At 42.5% G+C, this 25,687-nt stretch overlaps 1 protein-coding gene across 7 annotated transcripts in view; it reads right to left on the bottom strand.

Moving 5' to 3' along the window:
* CACNA2D3 (calcium voltage-gated channel auxiliary subunit alpha2delta 3) overlaps window positions 1-25,687 on the bottom strand; it is a 1,117,495-nt gene that overhangs the window by 141,039 nt on the left and 950,769 nt on the right. The window contains exons 35-37 of one of the 7 annotated variants that reach the window (XM_061618247.1): window positions 23,851-23,899; window positions 22,969-23,005; window positions 19,348-19,773 (exon numbers count right to left, since the gene is read on the bottom strand). The exons of 1 other annotated variant lie outside the window; for it this stretch is intronic. In XM_061618247.1, coding sequence (XP_061474231.1) covers window positions 19,730-19,773; window positions 22,969-23,005; window positions 23,851-23,899 — 130 coding nt within the window. In that variant the 3' untranslated portion in view covers window positions 19,348-19,729. Of the gene's footprint in view, window positions 1-19,347; window positions 19,774-22,968; window positions 23,092-23,786; window positions 23,900-25,687 lie in introns of those variants that run through there. 5 more of the 7 variants (XM_061618245.1, XM_061618246.1, XM_061618244.1 and 2 more) reach the window with 5 other exon arrangements.

Here is a 25,687-nt window from a genome sequence, read left to right as displayed (position 1 = left end):
AGATGGTTCTGTTTGGTTAGGTTTTATTTTGTAGCAGCAACATAAACAAAGGCCAGTCATGTTGGTCATCTGGATACTGTGACCTTCCATGCCAGTGTCAGTGGGTCCAGGTGTAATGATAGCATTGGAAGTAGCTAGGAATGAGTGAATTTGTTAATTTTAATTTCTCTGTTTTTCACTTTTTCCAATCTTAAGTTCAGTTCTTCACATTTCCACAAACATTTTTTGGGGAGTTTTCCTCCTTTTGGGTGGAAGGGCAGGATATTAATCTAATAAATAAATAAATAATATCAGCTTGTGGTGTTTTTTTTTTAAAGGTCTTCATAAAAATTCAGCATTTTAGTACAAATGTCTCCTAACATACACATTTTGTAGGCAATTTTGCCTCATAACACACATTTTTGCAAAGCAGTGTTCCCTAATACCATGGGTATTGTTTGTGTATTGTTTTGAAAAGTGCCAATTTGTTAGAAGTAACTACATAATAGTCGGATGATCCATGATTAGCCCTTTTAATGTGGACTTTTACAGCATATTTGGATGACACATTTAGGCATTCCAATTCTGTGTTAAGCAAATATGTGAGGGGGGGCTGTGGGAATGAGCACTCTAGCTCCACCCTCTCTGGCTGGTCTCATTGGAGGGTCTAATGAGAATCCACAAGCTGGAGGGTTTGCCAGGATTCAAAAATGTGCAAGGACCCTACACAGGCACAAGAGTCTTCTTGCTTCAGACAATTGCCCTCTAACTTGTAGAGAAAGGTAGCAAGGGACAGAGACAGTACAATTGCCCCCATCCTTTCCACATGCTTGCTTAACATGGAATTGGAATGCTTGAAGAAGGCTGTAGTTGGTTCCTCTATCCCCTCTCTGCTTTCTCATTTGTTTAAAATATAGTGTCATGTGATTCTTTATAATGCTCTTAGTCACTCTAGCACTAGGTGGTGCTAGAGTTTTTCCCCCTTAGCTAGAACAATAGCTACAACTCTCTTCCGTGGAAAATAGCACATTCTAACATAGACTTACTCAGAATCTATGGTAAGACAGTAGAAGCATTTTAAGCTTTTTGTGACTATGCTACATGCATTTTACACAAAGTCATAGAGACTAAGGCTGAGTAGCACAACCACATTAGAGCACCATTAGAGAAAAATGATAATTTCTGTGGTAATAGGAAGGCAAACTGAGTGAATGGGCAATAGAACTGCAGGTGAGATAGTGCAATTCTAGACATGTCTACTTAGAAGTGAGGCTCATTGTTGTCAATGGAACTTACTCCCAGGTAATATATAGGATTAGAGCTTTAATGCAGGCAAGTGTGCCAATCCAAACATTACTAATATAAGGTGGACAACCCTGAGCAATTTCTTTTACATAGCAGCTCTCTATACATCAGAGTATAATGTTTGAACTGATGTTATTGTATGATTGGAACACTTCCATGCCACTGCCAGTTCTAAGGAGCCCAGATGCGTGGACAATTCTTCCCACTTCCCAAGTGGGCTCAGCACCCAGTTGTTTAGGGGAAATCAAGGTTTGGAAGAGACACCACTCTGTCATGTAAAGGCTTTAAAAATTACAAATAGTATAGAAAGAGTGGATGAAGAAAAATTATTTTTTCTCTCAAACTGCTAGGTATCAGAATGCCCCAATGGAATAGGTTGACAATCAGCACAAAAGAAACAAAAGGCATTTTTTTAAAGCAATGTGTAATATGGAGCTGATTTCTAGTTTAGATCTCTTAGAGGGCTTTTGCAAAATATATGAGGAACATTTGTGGAAGATATAATAGAACAAAATGGAACTCCACATTCAGAGAGTATATACTTCTGTTGACCAGATGCTGTGACAGCTATGAGGAGATGGCTTCCCACATCATGCTCTTCTTTTAAGCTTTCCAGGGATACCTGCCTAGTACTCTAGGAGGCAGAATGTCAGGCTAGATTTGCACTTCCACACTGTCACTATTTGGCGGGTGGGATTCAATCGCTTACCAGTAGGGATAGAAGGATCTGTACATTTCAGTGCTCTCAGTTTCTAATTTTTCCACTCTAAATTCAGTTCTCCTCATTTCTGCAGCAATTTTCTTTTTTCAAACAACAATCCTCATGAAAATTCTTCAGAATTTTAGTGTGAATTTCTCTTAATAAACACATTTTGTATGCGGTTTTGACAAATGTATACATTTTTGCAAGCAATTTCTCCTGCTATAATGCATTTTTGTATGTTATTTTCATTAATATGTTAATTTTAACACACACTTTCCCCTAATAAATGCATTTGCATAAACTTTGGTTGAAGAACAGCATCACAAAATTTGGATAAGTATGGCTGTGTTTTGGTTCTCATATTGTTTTGGAAAACGTGAAATTGATCGATTCAGCATTAAATGCAAACTGAATCGCATTCCCCCCACCCAACCCTACTCACTGGCAAATTGACATCCCACAATTGGAGTAGCTTGGTACTCTTGCACAAAAACAATAAGAAAAGAATTGCAGTAAGGAAAGTGATGAGAAAATGAACTGGAAAGTGTGGGATAACAATTGGTTGACACAATGTTGTGTAACCTCCCTGCAAATATCAGAATAAATAGCCAATCCATTTAACCTCCTTGCATACTTTGTCCAAACAAATCAGGATGAATGCTCAATATTCAGGATATATTTCAGGATACCTGAAAGACTGTCTTAACCCTTATATACCCAGTCGATCACTGTGCTCTGCAGGTGAGGGCCCCCTACAGATACTATCTTATCAGGAAGTCCATTCTGTACAACATTAGGAAGTGGACCTTTAGTGTGGCAGCACCTACCTTGTGGAATTCCCTCCCCTTAAATATTAGACAGGCGCCATCTCTGTTACCTTTTCGGTGCCCATTGAAAACTTTCCTCTTTCAACAAGCCTTTTAAGTTGAGACCTATCCCAGTCTGTGTCTGTGCTGGAATTGCTTTTTCATATGTTTTTTAAAACCTTTTTTTCTAAACAATATGTTTGAACCCTTTTTATTTAAGATGTTTTAAAAGTTTTTTTTAAAATATATTTTTAAAGTTGTGTTGTTTTAATGTATTTTAAGGTCTGTTTTTATGATGTTTTAAAGTGTTTTTAGTGCTTTTGTTTGCCCTGGGCTCCTGCTGAGAGGAAGGGCGGGATATAAATCAAATAATAAATAATAAATAAACAGGTCTGGAAGTGATGGCTTATGAGGATTCCAGTGCGAACTGTCTTACATTTGCCATTTACCAGCTCCAATGAGAAAACCCGTAATCTCCTACACAATTTTTTATCATTGGACCAGATTAAGGTTTCCATAGCTTCCTTTAGAACACAAAACATAGAAATGTGAGAGAACTGCATCTAATCACAGTACATCCTTGTATAAATCCTTCCACAATTGCATCATAGACTGGGTCCTTCCAGAACTCTGCAAAACCCTCTGTTTTGCAACTTCTAATCCCTACTACTGAACTCAGTGTGGGTTTGCAGTCCTGTTGTCAACTTTCCTATGATACTAAAACATGGGTTTGGTGGGCCAGCATTAATGAACAGTGGTCATTTAAATGCGAGCAGCCTTTGATTCTGGGAAACATGTAAAACCATGGAGCTGGGGTCTCCTCCACCTGCTCTAATTTATCATGGTAGGACTAGGGAGCTCGAGGTATATGATAGCACTATAGGAAGCTGTTCTACAATATATCCTAGTAGCGAACCTAGTAAAGGGGGCAATGTACCTTATATTATTAGGGAAGGTGGCTGCCATCCTTCATTGGGCTAGCTGTTGCTGTTATAGCCTTGCTTCTTTACAAATAAGGACCTGGCACCCTTCTGGATGTAGCATGCTATATGGTCACACAAATACATGGGGCTGTTTTTGAACATGAAAATCATGTTGATGGAAAATACAGTTAAAATGATGACTAAGCAATAAAAGCTTACACTTCCAAACGGAGGTGGGGGGCACACACTGTTGTGCTTTCTCCAGCCTTTAGAGGCATTTTGTTGGGAAGTTCTACAATATCAAAGCTCTCCTGTATGAGGATATTTCCAATCCTCTGGCATGGATGCCCATAGGAACTGCTGCTAAAGGAGCAGTTGAAACATGTATCAAGTTAATCTTTCCACAAAGTCGTAATGCTCCTTTGCCTTTCTACTGTGTTACAAGGTCTTCCACCACCACGCGTGTATAACAGATTAAAGAGTCAAACATGAGGATAGAGGTGGTCTCTCTCTCTTTCTCTTTTGCTGTTGTTCCTTTTCCTTCTGGAGGCTATTAATATTTCCTCAGGGTATCCTGTCTATACTAATCTTGAATCTGCCAGATCCTTACAAAGAAAGGGGGTGCTGTATTTGGGAAAGAGTGAATGGGACAGATTTCTAACTTCACAGCTATGAACATCAACCTCTCAAGTGAAACGCAGTCTTGGAGATTCATGCTTTGTTCTAATCTGAAACAGAATTGCCTAAAGGCCTCAAAGACTGAGCTGGAAGTAAGGTGCATGAACTGCAGATCATTTACATCCTTCGTAAGGCTATTTAAGATCATTGTTTACTGTTAAGTGATTAGTGCTAAATATGTTCAGCATAAGCCTTTCCTTTCAAAGACAGACAGACACAAAGATGTAATAACTGCCATATGTAAAAAAAAATTAAATTAAAAATAAAAAAATGATTCCATGGCAGAAAAAAAGCACAGACTTGAGCAATGCTGTTTTCATTTCCCACAAATTCAACACTTTCTAAAGATATTGTGATTATCCTGCTAGCATAGATTTTAACAGTGGAGGGACAGGGAAATTGCAAGCCTTTATATATGTAATCTTGGTGCCCCTTCTACTGAACCAAAATTATGCAGGCTGATTTTGGGTTGAAAGCAGTAAGCATATAAAAGCAATTTTAGATTTATGAAGAATACAGATAGCTATTTGTTACCCATTCTCCAGAAACATAATTTGTGGATATTCCTATAACATTTTAGTTTTAGACCTTGAAGAGGCCTGAACAATAGCAAGGATTGCTCCTTAAATAAAATAACTTTCTGAAAACCACAGAGCCCTGCAATGGGGACCAAATTCAAGTTGACCGCATTGTCTGTCTGACTATCTATCACTGCCAGCTAGAGCATATATAAATGTGAGCTGCTCTAATTTTTGTCTCATTGTTAAATGAGATCCATCTCTTAGATCCATCTTTGTTGCTAGAGGCCCAGGTGACCTCAGTGGTTAGGAGTGCCTTACCAGCTTCAGCTGGTAAGACAGACATGGCTGTTTCTGGACCAGGATAGCCTGACCACTGTTGTCCATGCACTGGTAACCTGCAGCCTAGGTTACTGTAGTGCGCTCTATATGGGGCTGCCCTTGAGGTAGGTCTGGAAGTTGCAGCTGATGCAAAATGCGGTGGCGAGACTGCTCACTAGAGCAGGGTATCACCAACATGTCACTCGCTGCTAAAATAATTGCACTGGCTACCTATTGGCTATTAGCTGCCGGGCTAAGTTCAAGGTTCTGGTTTTGGTGTACAAAGCCCTGTACAACTTGGAAACAGGATACCTGAAAGATCGGCCACATTCACACTGTACATTTATTCCACTATTATTCCACTTTAAACAGTCATGGTTTCCCCCAAAGAATCCTGGGAAGTGTAGTTTGTGAAGGGTGCTGAGAGTTGCTAGGTGACCTCTATTCTCCTCACATAGCTACAGTTCCCTGAGTAGTTTAACAGTCAGTCCTTTTCCCCAGAGAACTCTGGGAATTGCCGGCCTGTAAGGGGACTATGGCTTTCCTAACAAATCTCGGTTTCCTTCACAAACTACACTTCCCAGAATTCTTTGGGGGAAACCATGACTGTTTAAAATGGAATAATAGTGGAATAAATGTACAGTGTGAATGTGGCCACCATCTTACCCCTTATACACCCAGTCAATCACTGCAGGTGAGGGCCTCCTGCAGATACCATCTTATCAGGAAGTCTGTTCTACATAGGGTTGCCAGGTTCAGGGCCTGAGATTGATCCTGTATCTTTAGGAGAGGAGAAAGTCAGCCAAGTGCAGGTGTTCTTGCGACATTGTAATGGGAAAACCACAAGGTGGAATTCTCCTTTCCCCCTGCACAAGTTTTAAAGATACAGAAGACCTCTTGGAGGCTGGGCCTGGCAACCAAGAGGTCTTCTGTATCTTTAAAACACCTGCACTTGGCTGACTTTCTCTTCTCCTAAAGATACAGGATCAGTCTCAGGCCCTGAGTCTGGCAACCCTAGTTCTACACAACAAAAGAAGCAGACCTTTAGTGTTGTGGCACCGACACTTTGGAATTATTATTATTATTATTATTATTATTATTATTATTATTATTATTATTATTATTATTATTATTATTATTATTATTATTATTATTAATAATAATAATAATATTTATATTTATATTTATATTTATATTAAATTTGTATCCTGCCCTTCCTTCCAGCAGGAGCCCAGGGCGGCAAACAAAGCACTAAAACACTTTAAAACATCATAAAAACAGATCTTAACATACATTAAAACAAAATAGCATTAAAAACATTTTAAAAAACAACCTTAAAAAGGGTTAAAAACATTATTAAGAAACATATTAAAGTCCCTCCCCTTAAACATTAGACAGGAGCCATCTCTATTATCTTTTAGGCGCCTACTGAAGATGTTCCTCTTTTAACAAGCCTTTTAAGTAGAGACTTTATCCCAGTCTGCGTCTGTTTTGGAATTGCTTTTAAATATATTTTTAAACCTTTTTTTAAAAAATATGTTTTTAAAGCTTTTTAAAATGTTTTAAAGATGTTTTGTTTCAATATGTTTTTAATTTGTTGTTTTGTTTTAATATACTTTAAAGTCTGTTTTAAAGTGTTTTTAGTGCTTTTTTTGCCACCCTGGGCTCCTGCTGGGAGGAAAAGTGGGATATAAATCTAATAAATAAATAAATATGGACGGTGAATTCAGATTACCATCCAATTCAGGGATAGCGAATATGATACCTTCCAGATGAGATGCCATCATTCTCAGCCAGGATGGTCACTGGTCAAGAATGACAGGAAATATAGTTCAATAACTTTTTTGGGGGCGCCAACATTGTTTGAATGTGTCATGTATAATTACGCTTACAGCATGCCAGTATTATTCACCCCCAATGGTGAGAATTGGTTTTATCATACATATGCCTGTAGGAATCAGCTACAGTTTTTTTCACAGTCGCAGATCACTTTCATGTCATTGTGTGCAAGCAGTGACATCTGAACTTACAACATTCCTTAATGGCTCCTTTCAATTTGACCACTGTTTTGTTCTTCCTCTAGCCCCATCGCTATGGGCTCTGTCAGCTAAAGAAACAGACACCTTCACGGCAGGAGGGTTTTTCCTATCCACACTATCCATTTAAAGTACTATAATACCACTTAACAGTCCTAGCTCCTCCCAATAAATCTGGGAGAAGGGAAGACGACTGTAGTTTGTGAAGGATGCCCAGAGTTCACTGGGAAGAGGAATTTATTGTTAAATCACTGTGGAAATTGTGGCTCTGTCAGAAGAATAGGGGTCCCCTAAAAACTCTCAGTGGTCTTGACAAACAGCAGTTTCCAGGATTCTTCGGGGGAAGCTATGACTATTTAAAGTGGTATCATAGTGCTTTAAAAGTGTACTACAGATGTGGCATGAGATAGGTAAAAACTGGGGGAAAAGAAGGCAGCTCAGTGTTGCAAGGGATAATAGAAGAGTAACACTTTCACCCATAGAAGACCCATTCCAACTCTTGCTTAGCTAGGCTAAGCTGGCTCCATTCTTTTCCTTTATTCTTCCATGGGTTTTTGCTTGTCCATGATATACTCCTCCTGAAATCCAATATATTTAGGTTAATTTCTAAACTTAGCACTGGGATTGGAGCTTGCAGAGTTTACTGTAGCTGTTCCTGCAGTTCATTTGCATGCGCACCTCAACCACCAACTGTCTGAATTGCCAAACTGGGCATGGACAAAACACAGCAAAAAGCAATCTGAATGGATACTCCACTGCTGTGAGTGGTGAGAAGTTCCAGAAGCACAGCACGTACCCAGCTTTGGTTTCCATTGGAAGGTGGAGGCTTTTTGGCATTTAGTAATTTTTGGCTTATTTATATATATATATACAGGTTGAGCATAGGTAGAGGTACACATCTTTAATAGACAACCAAGCTCCACAGTTCCCACGTCAGATGTGTATAGACCCCAAATTCAACACTCTTGTTTCTTGATCTCTTTTTATCTGAAGTTGTAGCCTGTTCAAGTGTCCAGGTAGACACCTGGATCATCTCATTTTGGGAGGGGGGGCAGAAGGTCTCCCTCCTTGTCTGCGCAGCTTTCATATTTCCATGGCAACATATCACCTGTAGTTTACCTGAATATTCCTCTGTTATAAAACTGCTGTGATGCGTTAGAGCTGCCACTATTTTTTTCTGCTGAGTCGCCTGTACCTTTGCCAGCTGCCTGACAAATGGGATTTCAGCAGGTGAGGCTTTTCTGTCACTGAATATGCATACCAGGGAAAGCTTGCTTTGCTTATGGCTCACATTCTGCTTATTAAAGGCAAAGGTTCCCAAGAAAAACATGTTGGCAATCCTATTGTTCATGTAACTATGTGAGGTGTGTGTATATGTGTGAACATCTGTGTTTGAGAATATGCAGATGTGAAGGGCTGTGAGGTGTTTCCATTAGGTTTTACCATTTTTCCCTTTGCCACCCCACTGCCTCAAGACAAGCCACATTCCATCTTGCCTTCATAAGGAGAAGACCCCCCCCCAAACTGTGCCAGTTGTGTTCCCCCTTGGCCAGAGCTTGGAAAAGTTACTTTTTTGAACTACAACTCCCATCAGCCCCAGTCAGCATGGCCACTGGATTGGGCTGATGGGAGTTGTAGTTCAAAAAAGTAACTTTTCCAAGCTCTGCCCTTGGCCCTGTTGGCATAGCCAACAATGAGAGAAGATGGAAGCTATAGTCCAACAACATCTGCAGGACACCATTTTGGCTCCCCTGATATAGACCGTATGTGCTCAGGGCCTTTTTTCCCCCCACTTCAACTTGGGAATTATGTAAACAAATAAAACAATAAAACAAATAAAATAAATAAAACAAAAAAAACAAAAAAAATAAATTCATATCTAAGCCTAGAACATACAGTATAGTATGCAGATCTACAGACTAAAAACAGTTTGTTTAGGTTAGAGGAAAATGTAGGCTATAACTTAAGTTGCAGTTCACTTGAGTTGTATCCCTTGTGTGTGGTTGTAGTGATATTTCCCAATCCATTCTTGACGCTGTTGTGGGTTTTTTTTTTTTGGCAATATTTTTGCAAAATAAATTTTAAAAAATCTTTTACTTATAACTATTTATGCAGCTGGCAAAGATCACCCAAAGGTATTTTTGTTAGGAAGCAGAAAAAGCCAAATGTAAAAACATGAATTCTGGAAAGAATTCTTGTGTTAGGCTGTGAACACACTAGTCGCCTGTAGCAAAGTGTTTCAATTGGCCACACCTGGAGTGGGAATGGGTTAATCTGCCTATCAGTTGCAAATTCTCTTTGAAGCATTTTTTTTTTAAAAAAAAACGCACTCAAGCTGATCTCCCCTTTTACAGTAAAAGGGACTGGGGTTTGACTAGCATCATTTGCTCCCATTTTCAGAAAAGAGAGATAGAGACATACTGGAACCAGCAGAACAGTGAGCGTGTCTCTACCCTTAGTCTGCTGACCAAAAACAGCAGAGACTTGTGGCATGTTAAAGACTTAACGAATGTAGGCCATAGTGCTATGCACACTTACTTAGGAGAATAAATCCCGTTTGAACTCAGTGTGATTTACTTCTGAGTAAACATGCACAGGATCAAACTGCACAACAAATAATTGTGAACAAGAGGCACAAAGAATTCCTTAAAGAGGGATGCAAGGAAAACAACTGCAAATGCTCCGTCTTCCACCTTGATCTCTAAACCAGGAGGGGGTAAAAATGCCAATGGCTAGCAGGGTTTCAGTTCTGGGAAAAAAATGGCCCTTTATAGTTGCTTGCACAATGAAACAGTTACTGCTTCCTTTGAATCAATCTGCCTCAGGCTGCCACCTGTTCCGGACACATAACATTGGCAGAATTGAAACTAGAAGCAAAAGGCTGCCATTGAGAGTTCTCAGTAGCTTGTATTCAGACAATGAGGCGACTGGAGGAGACTGCGCAGCTGTAAGCTCCAAGGTTTACAGGAGTCTCAAAAGGTCTCTTTGCAGTCCCAGCTGAAGCATCTCATGCAATAAGCAAACTTTGTTCCTTCAGAGTCACTTTGTCAGATTATGGGGTGCCTGAATCTGGCCTGGAATTTCTATGTAGCTCACTTGGGGTCAAGAATAAAAGAACAGGCGGCTGGGGTTACGAAGTCCCGCTACTTGTCACTGTTGCTCTTCTTTTGGAAACACAGCCACGAAGCAGTATAATGTTCCTTTCACTATAGAATAAAGTGGCTATGTGTCTGACTTTACAGAGGACAGTCCTCTATCTGAAAGACTGTTTGCGGAATGTCTGAAGGCCTCCTCTCTTTCAAGGGTTGTCCAGTTTAGAGTAAGAAGCCTGAGAAAGGAGAGGAGACGGGGCCTTGACTTTGCCCATCAACAGTTAGCAACTGGACAGCGACTGACCTGGCATACAGGTCACCTAGTCACTGTCCTCCCAACTGTGGATTTAAATTTATAGTATTCCTTTCTAAATTTGCATTTCTAAATTAGTGTATGTAAATTGGTGCCTCCTCTCTAGTTGGATAATGCACTTCTTGTTTGGTGATCTGTAGGTGACCACTCACGTACATAACACATGGGCACAACCCATTGATCGATATTGTAAAATGGGTAGATTACAATCTTAATTTACAAGAGGGGTGGAGAAACTTTTTAGCCTGGCGGGCCAGACCGTTATCAGTTCCCACACCCGCAGGCCAACTTTGACAGGTGGGTGGGACAGCTAGTTTTCAGATGCTTGGGAAATGCCGGGCAACGGGCTTTACCAGCCCTATGGTCAGCAAAGCACTGAGCACAGGGCTGGCAAAGCTGCTTTCTGCAAAAATTGGCTATGCAGTCGAGTTTCCCATGGGGAGCTTGGCCGTGCAGCCCATCCAACAGGGTTGAATTCACTGCCCATCAGCAGGGATCGGCTGCATGATCAAGTTCCCTGTGGGAACTGGGTCGCCAAGCTGATCCACCCACATATGACATCAGATGTGGGGCAGGTGGGAGTGGTTTGGAGGAAATGGCCTGACATGCCAGTTCAAATTTGGCCCATGGGCCAGAGGCTCCCCACCTGCGACTTGCAATATACTCCTGCCTTTTCCTATATGTAAAATGATCTGGCTTTGTCCATATCTTGAGGCTGAGAGAGGCAGGGCTGGTCCAAGGTATTTGGCTGCCTGAGGCAAAGCAGTAAAAGGCATCTCCTCTCCTCAACTCAAGGTACATACCAGCACTAGCATTCAAGGCCAACCATCTTAGTTTGGCAAAAACAAACCAACCAACCAACCTCACAAGCATTTTTTCTTGGCAGTAAAAATACAAGAATAAATACTAAATTAAACCATTAACCATTTATTGTGCTTACATGATACCCCAAATTAGCTGCCTGAGGCAGCCACCTCACTCATGGTAGGTCAACCCTGTTAGATCATTTGTATTGTTATTTTATTGTTGTTGACAGCTGCTTCATTCCATAACACATGTTGATGATACTTTTTACATCAGAATGTGTGGTGAACATGTCAGAAATCAAGGCAAGAAACTTCAGATCTGAAAGGGTACTTTCTTAGCTTCAATGAACAAATACATGGGATGCCACGTGGTCAGGGCCTGCTCAAGAGTTTGGCTGCCCTCCCAAATAGCATCTCCCCACCTCCGCCTCAAGTCAAGATGCCTAGTCATTTTGGCTGTTCATATTATTTTGGCAACTGAGGCAGAAAATCCTGCAAGTCTCTCTCCTCTCTCTCCAGCAATAAAAATGCAACAACAATAAATTAAGTAACTAGCAATTTGCTGCCCTTTCATGACTTCCAAAATCTGAGGAGGCCACCTCACTTGGCCAAATGGTAAGGTTGACCCCGGAGGGAGGAAAGAACTTGGGTAACAGAGGGAAAAAAAGGCTCGCCTGACTTTCCAAAATTCTCCAAAAAAGAGCCAGAGCCTCACTTGAGGGGATTGATTCACACTGAACTTTCTCACATTTTTGCTTTTGACTTTTTTTTTAATGACAGACCTATGCAGTGATTTAAAATTTATTGATGAGCCAGTGACTTTAATGATTGCTTTGTTTTGTTTTTAATGGGTTTTATATATTGTTGTATAGATGTTGTTGTACACCACCCTGATATTTTATGAGAAGGTGGTATAGAAATACTTTTATAAATAAACAAACATCCATAGTTCTTCTGGATACTGTCCCACCTAGTCAGAGCTTGGAAAAGTTACTTTTTTGAACTACAGCTCCCATCAGCCCCAGCCAGCATGGCCACTGGATTGGGCTGATGGGAGTTGTAGTTCAAAAAAGTAACTTTTCCAAGCTCTGCACCTAGTACTCACCAACACTGTGTGAAATTCTTACTAACATTAGTGTGTGTTCATTAGGTAGGATCCACTGATCTCTCCCACCATGGTGACTGTCTGAGCCACCATGGTTGATACATGCAGCACAGTGAGGCGGTAGAGATTTGAGGTGGTAGAATGGACTGTACCATTTCAAACTGCAGGTGGGAAAGCAGGGCTGGTGCCAGAGGGCAGCCAGGTTGGGTCCTGGCTGAGGGCCCCTGAGGTCCAGAGGGGCCCCTCATTACAGTGGGATGGTGGTGTTCCTGTTCTGTGATTTGTGGCAGCATCAGGTCCTGCAACCGTACCCTGCAGCGGATCACGGAGAGGGAGCTCCCAGGCACCCCCCAATATAGACAGTGTGGTCTTCAGTAAGTCTTCCTGCATGCCCCACCTACCTCTCCCATCAGTGTGAATGCCATGAGCTCTGTGCATGCATGCTTACTATCACTCAAGATGTCGGTGGGGCTTCCCTAAGGGGCTAATGCCCCCGCCACCATCTTGGTTTATGGTAGGCATGCGCACTATGCACGCAAGTCATTCACACAACTCAAGAGGTAGGTGGGGTGCAGAGGCATGCATAGCCCTGTGCTGCCTATATGGGGGGTGTTTGGCTATGGCGCTGTGGGCCTGGGTCAGACTGGTGCCCAAGGGCCTAGAGTCATGCCTGGTGCCGGCCCTGGAAGGGAGAATCATATTTTTGAATGCTTTCCTGTGGGTAGTGGTTATGAAAACAAGCAAAAAACTAGCACAAGAGAGAGTTGACCAGGCTAGAAACTTTCTCCTCCTTGTCTCCTCCTTTTCATGCCGCAGACTCCTCATTCTACTGCATGCATAGGCCAGTTCTCAGTTTTCAGTAGACTTATTTTGAGCATCTCCTTTGGATCACAGCTTTTGTTGGAGTCAGGCTTATTTTAAGGTCTCTAGCTGGGCACAGATGATCCCCTCTGGTATTGTTGAGACCGTCCTAAGAAGCCTCTGTGCAGCAGATGGGTGGAAAGGTGCTTAGCATCATTCTGCAGGGGTCTTAGCACAATCTTTCTCCATCAACGGAGACAATGTCTTTTTTTGGCACCTGGCTCCTGAGAGTCCCATCCTCTGGCAGCATCAAAGTCATCCATACTAAGTCAGTGTTTCTCAGACTTCTGATAGTAGAGGCACACCTTCCCCACCCCAAATTCAAATCAGAGACACATTTCATTCCTATACCCAAACATAAAGTATGTAAAGGGTCATCAGATTAGTCCAGCCCACCTGACCCTTTGTGCCTCTGTATGAGTCTCTGATCAAGGCATGGCTCCTGAGTGAAAGGCAAAGAATACTTTCAGAGATCCATGTCTCCTCTGAGAATAGATAAGTCTGCTGCATCTCCGCATTGGATGTGACTGAATGATCCAGTCATACCCAATGTTAAGAAAAGCCAAAATTCCACACTCCCCGCAGAGGTTGACAGGAAGGAGGCAAGGCAGAAGCAGTGAATCATTGAGGACACACAATGGGAAACTTCCTCTGTGGCTGGGCGGAAAAGATATGTTCACAGACACTTTTTTGTTTTTCTTTAATTCATTTGTATCTGGCAGCAGCACACTGGCAGTCTGCCCATGGCTGTCTACTAAACAAGGGTGCTTTGGTATAGGAAATACAGTGTTAAGTGCTCTTTAAGTCTTTCAGGCATGCCCAAGTGGCTTTCAGGTGTGCCCAAGTGGCTATAGCCACTCTCTTTGTTCTCCTGTTTCTGTTTTCTTATCTGGTCATAAGCTCCTGTCCTTCTGTGGCTCCAACTGTAATTTTAGCTGCGGTGCTTTTAGGGAAAATGAATACAAATTAGCAGAGAGAATAACTTGAGATATGTCTAGTCAGGGCCAGCACCAGAGGGCAGCTAGGTCGGGCCCTGGCCAAGGGCCCCTGGGTCCCAGAGGGGCCTCTGAAGGGCCCCTCCTTAGAGTAGGTTTGTAGTGCTCCTATTCTGCAATCTGTGGCAGTGGCAGCTCCCAACCCTGCCATGGATCACAGAGAGGAAGCTACCAGGCACCCCCCTACAGCCATGCAGGCCCACAACGCCAGCCTGCATTCCCCACCTACCTCTCCCATTGGGGTGAATGCTGGCCACTTTGCGCACATGCCTGCCACTAACCAAGATGGCGGCTGAGGCATCAACCCCTTAGAGCACAGCGTGGCCAGCATGTACTGCAGTGGGAGAGGTAGGTGCAGGTGGGTGCTGTGGGTCCAGGGAAGGCTGGTGTCCAAGGGCCGAGTTATGCCAGATGCCAGCCCTGTGTCTAGTGCATGAAGGGTCAGACTCTTCCCATGCCTACAAACCCACTTCTGGCCACTTTTCGACGGGTTTTAAAAACATGGATAGGAGCATGGAACACTAGGGTCAGCTCCCAGAAACCTCGAATATATGGCCAGAATGGCCCAAATAGAAAAACACAATTGCTGCTGCTTAAGGGTCTAGAACTGGGGGATCTTTTTCAGCCCGAGGGCCACACAGAGGCCACATGTCAGTGGAGAGCAGAGCAAGGAATGTAAATGTTACCTTTGTACAGCAGGCTAATTTCTACCCAGATTCACACACCCTTCTCAATCTTCCATCCAGGCAAGCAAGAGGCATGATCAGAATTCATGGACTCATGCTAGCCAGGCAAACACACTCACAGAGGGCATGCCACAGGGCCAGTGAGCGGTGTGGCTTGGAGAAACAGGACGCCGCCTGGGGATAGTCCCAAAGGCCAGCTACAAGAGGGCAACAGGGATGCATTTAGCGCCCATCATAGTTGGCCATTGGTCATGGTGGCTGGGGCTGATGGGACTTGGGAGGCCATCCATATCTGGAGAGCCACAGGCCCCCATTCCTGGCCTAGAACAATGCTTTTGTTTTGTAAATATTGCAAGTTCAGTTATGCAGATCTAGAACAACGGTGTTCTGCACACATACAACAATTCATTGTGACTGATTTTTAAAAAAAAATGTGACTGGGAATTTACTTTGAAGTAAATTCTGTTGAAATCAGCGATATAGAAACATTGAATAAAAACAGTTGGAAGGGAGCAAAAGGGCCACCAACACAACTCCTTGGTCTCAGACAGAATATCCTCTGCCTAGAGGAGCCCCAGCATTAGCATGTCTATCCTTCTCTTAAAAGTGTCCTAGAAAGGAAATTCGGTCTGTAGGCAGCTTATCCCTTTATGTTGCTTTTATCTCTATCTGCTGGTAGGTAAAATGGGGATGTTTAGGATAAGAGATCTACAGCATATGCAGGGCTGGCCCATGCCGGGCCCCTTGGGCACAAGCCTGCCCCAGGCCCCAGCACCGCCTTCCGCGATTCATGGCAGGTTCGCATGGTGAGAGCTTCAGAGCCCCTGTCATTCCCTTGCTTCAACCTAACTTTCTCGGCTGTGGTGTGGTTGCGCACGCAGCGCTGCCCTTAACCAAGATTGTGGCCAAGGTTTCCCTAAGGGGCTGAAGCCTCTGCCGCCATCTTGGCCCATGGCAGGGATGCGTGCATATACTGGAGTTGCAGAAGAGGAGCAGAGGGGCTCCTGCAGCCCCAGGGCCCTCGGCCAGGGCCCCACCTGGCCGCCCTTTGGAACTGGCCCTGAATATAAGTTTCCAAATCTGACTTCATAAAAGAAACATTGTGCTGTCTAATTCCCCCCTCCTCCCCTGTAATATATTTAGCCTGGTATGTTAATTTCTATTATTAATTCCTTAGACCTAGTCTCCTTTATTCCAAAATGAACCATGAGTTATTAATAGTTTTTTTTCATAATCTTGCAGGAAATTAACTACTGTCTTTCATTTATTTATTTACAAGGTCTTTTCTTTGCAATAATCTAGTCATTCAGCGTATCCACTAAACCATTCACGTATAAAAATGTTCACAGTCATTTGCTGGAAAATATTTCCTGCTTCCATCTCAATTTATGACAACCGCATCTGGCTGGGAATTTTAATTGTATTGTTAAATTCACATGTGTCTCCCAAATTTCACTTTGTTAATAGCTCCTAACCAGACAAGCAAGTTTTATTAGGATTCAATTTGTTTGTGTCATCAGAAACCAAACTCTCTTTTCATGCGAAGATTTGCTTGTTTTTCTTATCATTGCAGTGAAGTGAGAGTCACACATTATATTTAACATTCATCCCTACTGAACTAGATCTACCAGAATCAGAATCTTGATATGCAGTGGGACCTGCAATAAAATGTTGCAATGTGGAATGTTCCACTATCATATTCCACGCTCTCCTCTACAGTACTTCATTCCATTTCCCATTCCACCTGTTTTTCCATCCCTGTAACAGTCAGTCAATGTTCTGGGGCTATTTAGCATAGTGGGTTCTCATAGGACTGTTTTTGAGTCTTCCATTTAAGTACCCCCCCCCAAAAAAAGTTTGTATGTACTTCAGCAAATTACAAGATTCCCCTGAGCCTGCCAATCTCTCTCTCTGGTGCGGTTTGGCTGCATAAAAGCAATGACACTCACACCTGAACATTTGAAGGAGAGCAGGGATTCCCAAACAGTGTCCCATGAGTGGTCTGTGAGCTTCATTCAGGTGGTCCAGAGCATCATCCTTGACCATTGGATATTTTGGTTGGGCTGATGGGAGATGGAGTCCAACACCATGACAATGAAAGTAACAGCCTCAATCTTGACTTAAAAGGGTAGCAGCTGGAATCCCATGTACAACAAAAGCTGCTCACCTCTGATTGACTTGTAATTGCCCTATCTTCACTATGCAGTTGCCAGGAATAAATGTGTATAAACACAATGACCTTGCAACTGAACGCAAATGATCCGCTAACCACATTTTGTTGAACACATGTCAAGAAAGATGACAGGGTCATCCATATCTGTTTAAGCAGTGACTCACGATATTTCTAAATAATATGGTTTCCAACAGGGATTTTGAAGGGCTTAAAGAACTCTGGTTTGATTGGATGGCTCTACTCCTGACAGCTTGCATCATTTATCACAATTCCAAATAGGCTTATTTAGAATGTATCGGCAAAGACACAGTGTTAATGAAAATAACAAGAAAATAGCAGTGTGACAAATAACATACAAAGTGACAGGAAGGCTGATCAGCCCCCAGTACCTGTATTCTGAAGCTCAATATTTTTTCCTTCTTTTGCTGTACTGTGTCAAAATCAATCATACTTTCTGTTTAAAAACAGGTAAATACCCACTAGTCTGATTTAGAACCGATTAGGGAAAAAAATCTGTATTAACTAAGGGGACCTCTGATGTGCGTGTGTGTGAACACTAATCTTTTTTTCTCAGATCAATTCCAAATCAGGCTAAGAGGAGTCTTCACCCACTCAACATCATTATCGAGATGTTTGTAGGAAAACTGCCCCTCTCAGTGTATCATCAGACCCTCTCTGCTGGCCAGCCTTGGTTTGCATGACTTACGAAAAACTGGGGGGTGATTGTAGACGCAGAGAAGTTGCATTTTATCCCAGAAAGGATTCAGGGCCTCTCTAAATGCTCCCATGCATGTGCAGTGAAAACAGAGATGCCCTTAATTTTTTCCCCTAAGGGAACACAAACATATGTGGGGGTTGGACTCAATGACCTTATAGGCCCCTTCCAACTCTACTATCTATGATATACTAATATTCCCATTCTTTTGGTTTCTCCCCGTGCACTGTTTCCCTCCCCTCCGGGTGTCCACCTCATACAGCAGATACTGGGGAGTGGGAACAGCCCCACATCATTGGGGGACAGAGCTACGTATGCCAAGTGATTCCCTACGATTGCCTGCTGCCTTCAGATGTGGTGGGGGATGATGTCCCAGTGCTAGTGCAGGACCATAGCTCAGTAGTAGGGCATCTGGTTAGCATGTAGAGGGTCCCAGGTTCAATCCCTGGCACCTCCAGGGAGGGCTGGGAAAAGCTCTTGCCTGAAACCCTGGAGAGACGCTACCAGTCAGCGTGAACAGCCCTGAGCTAGATGGACCAATGGCTTGGCTCAGTGCAAGGCAGCTTCCTATGTTCCAGTGTTGAAGTAAGATTCAACTGCCAGTCCAGTCGGCATTTATACATGGACCAGAAGGGACATCTTGTCCTTTCCATCAGGCACCAAGATGTCTGGGCTATGCAAATTGTAAGCATTGCTGAACATGTTTGCACTTTTTTCTTGCATTTCATTTCCCCCTGCCCTCACTTTTTACAATCCCTCCACCCCACCATGTAGAGATGAATCTGCAACTCAAGGTAACACTTTGTGCATCTGAGGAAGTGAACTGTGGTCCAAAAAGGCTTATGCCACAATACACATTCACCTTTTTAAGGGGCTGCAGGCCTCTTTGTATTGTTTCTGTTCTACAGCAAGTTTAACCAGATTCACTGCAAGATTAAACATTCTTCAGTATTCCACAAAGCACATTTGGTCAGTCTATTTACACCCCTGTTTGAAAAGCCAGCGTATGACAGGTTAGTGCAGGATAAGTGAATATAGCAGGTAAGGTACAGAACCACCTTCAGCACTGTGCAGTAGTTGGAAGGTAGTTGCTGTGAGATTTGTACAGTGTAGTGGTTAGAGTGTTGGATCAGGCCCTGGGAGACCAGGGTTCAAGTCTCCGTTCAGCCATAATTCAGGCTATAAATGTAAGAATAAATAAAATAAATGCAAGTGTCTCCTTGTTTTCTCCTGTGTAAAGTGTTTTGGAGAGTTTGGCAAGAGATGTTAAGTATAATCTGTTGTACCAGGTTTGCTTTATGGCCAGATAAAAACAAACATCTGCTAGGAAACTGTGATTTTAATATACTTTATTTAAAAAGTACACAGTTTTAAACCATTTTCCATGGAACAAAGCAGAAAATAATGACCATTCGTTTCTATCTATTGACGTCCTCTTCTTGATGAACTGTAACTATTGTATGGCAAATCCATATTTGCATGATGTGCCAAAAAAAGATAAATCTTTTTTTACATAATTTGGAGAGTTTATATCTTCCTACCATTTAAAATCATGAAATGCTGATGTTTTGACTATATTTTCATGTCTTCTAAGTTGCACCTTTTTTCAGTTCACAGTTTTTCCATGTATTTTTAGCATGCCAAGCGATTGCTTTTCAGTCAGTGTCACCTTGAGAAAATGGTCAAAATCAGAGGGAGTGCAAGAACAGTAGGATTAGCACTCAGGCCTAAAACACCACCACATTCTCTGGCATTCTCCTGGGGAAAAAAAGTGGAGAGAGAAAAAAAGCAGTGTTTCAATAATTCCAGTTAATATTTAGCAGCACACATACAGTATAGGTGACATCTGACAGAATGCAACAGGATATGACTGTGGGACTGAAAAGTGATCACAACCACAAAGATTGCTTAGATAAAGTGTGATTCAGTAAAGGCCTACACCAGCCTTTCCCAACCTTTGGGTCCAGATGTTGCTGGACTACAACTCGCATCAACCCCAGCCAGCATTGCCAATGGTCAGGAATTATGGGAACTGTAGTCCAGCAATATCTGGGGACACAAAGGTTGAGAAAGGCTGGCCTATACGACTTGTGTCCCTGAAGGTGAAGGCAGCCTGCCAGCCCCAGCAGGAGCTTGATAAGCACTCTGGTTTTGCTACATGCTTTGGACTGCCATTCATGGGGGAGGGGAAGAGGGATAGCTGAATTCAGCTCATTGGGTCACAAGCTGTGCAGGCCTGATGCAATAAATGGAGTACTGTCCTTGAGCCCACTTGAGTCATGGGCTTGTTCCCTTGAGTTACTTACCATCTTTCCGTATCATTCCCCCATTTGCAGAATGGAATATTAACAACCCACTTTACCCAAATGTTGTGAAGATAAATGGGAAGAAAGACCGGGAAGCACTTTGCACATGGAAAGTGCTCTATTCATGAATTACTACATAATTTATCAAATAATGATAGAATTTGAGTGAAGAAAATAACGTGTAATCCCAAGAGCCTTGCATTACTGAAATTTTTACACAAGGCACTGATATCAAAGGCAATTTTAGCAATGATTTCCAGTGGTCTTTCAAGCAATTTATTAACATACAATTATTACAATTTTCAAAATATATTTTATAAGGATTCAGTGAACTCACATTGCCAATCAAATGTAGTTAAGAATGATGTTATATTTGTTTAAATTAATAAACTAAGAGTTTGCCCTATAAATGTTGTAATATGTTTTTAGTGTTTTGCCCTTTGTTTGCCACCCTGGGCTTCTTCTGGGTGGAAGGGCGGGATAGAAGTTTAATTAAATAAATATCATCATCACCCCACCCCCCAGTTTTTCATACTTCCCTGTATAATTGTGTTTAGGAGCTACAATGATAAGGATTTGTGGAGTAGTGATGGGCAAGTTCCTTTTGGCTCAGGTTGCAATTCCCTTCCTGGATAACTCCTGGACAAGACATGGGATATGTCTGAGGTATCTTTGAGGAAGCTTGGAAAGCCCAACCCTTGGGAAACTTGACCTCAAATTTCCTCACCACCCCACTTTTCTAAAACTTGCCAGGGCAAAGGGAGGAGGCTGACAGCAGTGACCTCATCTTTCAGCTAGACTGGTATGTTCCTGCAGAGCATCCATTGCTACTTGAGAGCCCGAGAAATGGAATACCCAATGCTTCCCATCATAATCTATTATTATTAATATTTATTAGTTGCTTTTTTCCAGAAAATGAAACACAAAGTGACTTACAAAAAACAATCATTAAAAACAAGTGTAAAATAACCTAAAATACACAATCCCATCTCACCAAAAATGGAGGGGGGAGTTAAAGTCTAAATACCTGAAAAACCAAGAATGTTTTTGCCTGGTTCCTAAAAACAGATAGTGATGGTGCCAGGCATGCCTTCCTGGGGTAGCCATTACATAAACAGGGAGCCACCATTGAGAAGGCAGTTCATGTGTTATCTTCCTTGGAGGGGGCACACAGAGAAGAGCCCCAGATGAAGAATGCAGGGTCTGGTTTGGTTCGTGGGGGAAGCAGTGGTCCTTGAGGTGCTGGGGTCCTCAGCTGCAGAAGACTGAGGTCAAAACCAGCACTTTGAGGTGGGCCCGGAAGCTAATTGGTAGCCAATGCAGTTGTGCCAGGATTAGTGTTATGTGTTCAGACTGTCTTTTCCCAGTCAGCAACCTGGCTGCTATATTCTGCACCAAATTGCAGTTTTCAAACCATCTTCAAAGGCATGCATAACACATCACAGTAATCTAAGATAGAGGTTACCAGAGCATAGACCACAGCAGTTATTAAGCAGAGAAGCATTGGAAACTCCACTATCCAGTATACCTGGTAGGAAAAGATACTCTGCATAAGTGCTCAATCTTAACTTAAAAAAGCAGGCTACTGCCACTGCTGAAGCCTTCCACACCAGCCAACCAACATTCTCACATAAAGGGTATAGTTGTATCAGGATTTAAGAGCAAAAAGGCAAAGTGGTGTGACACAGACTGCTTTGAAGGCAAGGTTGAAGAGCTTGTGATGGATTTGAGTACAGCTCAGAAGCCACTGTATAGGAATTTGAAGCCAGTGTTGGGATTTAAGGAGGAGGCATCAGTGAGATTACAGAAGTGAAAATTTTGGCAGCAGAGTGCTGGATAGATGTAATGGAAACACAGGAAAACAATGGAAGGCCAATGAGGAGAAGATTGCAGTAGTCAAGGCAAGAGATGACCAAGGTGTGGACAGAGAGGAAGGGCCATATTTTTGCGGTGGTGTACAGGGAGAAGCAAGATGACTCAGCAATGGGCTGAATAAGGAGGACAAAGGAGAGAGGGGAGCTAAAGCTAACCCTAAGACTATAGGCTGGATGGTGATATTTTCAATGGTTAAAGGAAAACAGCCAAGGAGAGGAAAGTTTGGAATAGGAGTGGCTAACCTACTTTTACCTGAGGACCACCTTTACTTTTGGCCAACCCTCCAAGGGCCACATGCTTGCCATGGGTGTTGCCACTCTCCCCTCCCTCCCTCTCTCTCACACACAGGATACACATGTGCCCCCCCAGCATTTTCAAGCAGGTCAAGCTAAAGAGTGGGTTATCACCCCTTCTTCCCTTATCAAATGGTTGATTTGATAACTGAGGAGGGAGCAATATGAAATCCCATCAGGGCACTGGTTTCTGCATACTGCAGTACTGTGTCTACTTTAATATTTTTTCTTTTTGCCCCTGCCACTAAAATCATTTGGGGGGGGAGAGAAAATTTGCCTCAGGAGCCAGATAAAAGTGGGATTTAGCCACCCCTGGTTTAGAAGGAAAGATGGGAAATTCAGTATTGGACATCCTGAGTTTGAGATTATGATGAAACATCCAAGCAGAAATATCAGAGAGACAACTGGAGATGCAAAAAGGGGACAAATATACTTGTTTTCATTCTTACTACATCTTGTCTATGCAAAATAAAACATACCTCCGGATGGAATCCATGGCAGGACTCTGGACGCCTCCTAATCTTGTGGGATTTTAAGCGTTCACATTTTAGGGATTCATTATGTTCACAGAAGTTAAGGATATGTCTTAAAATCAGGATTTACTAGGTTCAAAGAAACCAAAAAGCCCTCTAGTGCTATGCTTGTCACAAGACAGGACCCCAGCCCTCCAATTTTGGCACACTATCATCTGAACAGGTGTGCCCCGACACCCACAAAGCAAAAACTTGACAGCTTTAAGTAAACATGTTATGCATCACAGGAGTATCAGATTCACCATCCTTCTGTCTAATTTAGCACAGTGATGTTATCTCAGATAAAATATCATCAGCTTAATAAATCCATCAAATAAATCTGATTTATATAAACAAAGAGTTTTCTATTCTTTCTAATTTTCATAACTTATTGAATTCCAGGAGTATCTTGCCTGGTTGGATGGAGCCACAGCAAAAGCCTCTCTGGCAGCAATACTACTGTCACTTACCAAGAAGGTGAGGGGTGAGGCTCGGGTGAAGCTCTGCCACTGAACCTGCACAGCCCTGACCTTGTCACAGTCTCGACTCTCCCCTCCCAGTAAGTAGCAGTGACGTTGCTGCCAGGTGGCTATTGCTGCAATTCCACCCCACCAGGCAAGCTGCTCCTGTTGAATTCACAACAAACATTCAAAATTTGGCTTTCTTGGTAACGGAATCCCATTTGTTTTTTGTTTAAGGTAAATTGGTAAGCCATTACTTCAGACACTTTTAGTATTATTTAGCATTGCTTGTTCAGGTCCAGCCTAGGTCAAAGTAAAGGATATACCTTATTTCTATTGGTTCCATTGTAATTGGCAAAACAGACTCACAGTCACATTCATTACTTACTACCACCATGAAGAGATTGCTGTTTTGAATTTGCTGGATAACAAAGGACCTGTGGACATAGAGTCAATAATTAACTGAAATATCAGTCCTGATCCAGAGAACCACAGACAAAGTGAGTGGCAAGCTGTTGCATGTATTTACACACTTGTTGTAGAAGTGAACACTGGTCCATGTATTTACTGCTGGATGCTGGTTCCTCTCAGCCCCATACAGAAATTATTCTGTCAGGTTACAAGATATGGTGAAGGATGCACGTAAGTTCAAATCACAACAATTCATTCATTTCTTGAAAGAAAATCTATGCCACCTTTCATTTACCAAAGCTGTTCACATCACAAAAACACAACTCAATAAAAACAGTCATCAGTAAAACTATCCCAAGTATCAGTACCAACAGGAAGGAAGAACCTGAGTAAACAGATGTGTCCTCAACTGACAGTGGAAACACTCTATGGTTGGTCCCCACCTGATCACAACAGGGATAGCAATTCACAAAGTAGGTGCCACAACAGAGAAGGTCCTCCTCAGGACCCTTACCAGATGAGTCTTTGTAGGTTGTGGTACAGTCAAGAGGGCCCCATCCACAAATTGTAGTGACCTCAGTTAACAAATGGTGCAATCCAACCAATGTCACAATAACTGCATCCCACTGATTTCTGTGACAAAGATTATTATTATTATTTATTAGATTTATGAGTCGATATCCAAAGGTCTCCAAGCAACTTACAACACTATTAAAAACCAAAACAACATATACTACAAAAACAAAACAATAAAACACCACCCCCATACAGCCACAGGAAGCTTTGGCAGCATACTAACAACAGACATCATCTCTGTCTATCGTGCTTACAAAGATGTAAGCATGTGCTTAACTGTGCCATGGAAGTCAATAGAACTTGCTTCTAGAATTTACAAGCACTTAAGCTGGACCATGCTGTCCCCAGCCTGTTGCCCACCCACCCTCTTCTTTCTCAGCCAGGGATAGTAACAATGCTCCAAGCTGGTTTTTCTCATGTGGGGTCAGCTCCTCTCAACTGCAAGTGCCCAAACTCAGCTTCCATATCTCAGCCAGGGCATCAGCAAGAGTCTAGAGAGCCTCCTTTTCCCCCAGCCCTCCACCAAGCCACCATCCTTGCAGAGGTGTAGGAGCAACAGTGCACTCCAATCCCTGCTCCAAGAGTCTCTGGCACCCCAGGGCCAGCTGCTGCAGAAGCTAGGCACAATATGGGAAGCATATTACTTTTGTGTATGCTTACATATGTAAATATGCATGTTTACTCAGATGTAACTCCTACTATGTTCAATAGAGCTTACTCCCAGGTATGCGTACATAGGATTCCAGACTTCATCTCTAAAGTAACAAGGAATTTCATCCACTGAGTCCCTTTAAAGATCAAGGCCATCTTCACTATGGACAGCTCAGAGGTGTTGCATCTGCATTAGCTAAAGAAGGTCCCAGATTCAATCCCCAGCATCTCCAGGTAGGGCTGGGAACATCCCCCATCTGAAACTTTGGATAGCCTCTGCCGGTCAATGGGGACAATACCGAGATAAACAGACTAACTGTCTGACTCAGTGTAAGGCAGCTTCCGACATTCACATTTGTGGGATGTATGTGTGGCCACTGTTAATAGAAGACAGTAGAGAACTTTTTTAAAACTGTGTGTATATTTTATTCAATACAGTCTTTCAATTCAATTTGCAGATAAGAGAACATGCAGGGGGAAATTACTGCTCATGATGTAGAAGAATCAGCGACTTAGAAATTGTATCCCATATCAAAGGCTCCTCTGAAAGGCTCTTCTTGCCGTGTTAGTAGGGATGAGGGCTTTCT

This window comes from Rhineura floridana, chromosome 3 (assembly GCF_030035675.1).
Source record: "Rhineura floridana isolate rRhiFlo1 chromosome 3, rRhiFlo1.hap2, whole genome shotgun sequence".
In the NCBI taxonomy this organism is placed as follows: Eukaryota; Metazoa; Chordata; class Lepidosauria; order Squamata; family Rhineuridae; genus Rhineura; species Rhineura floridana.
This window is presented reverse-complemented; position numbering and strand designations above follow the sequence as displayed.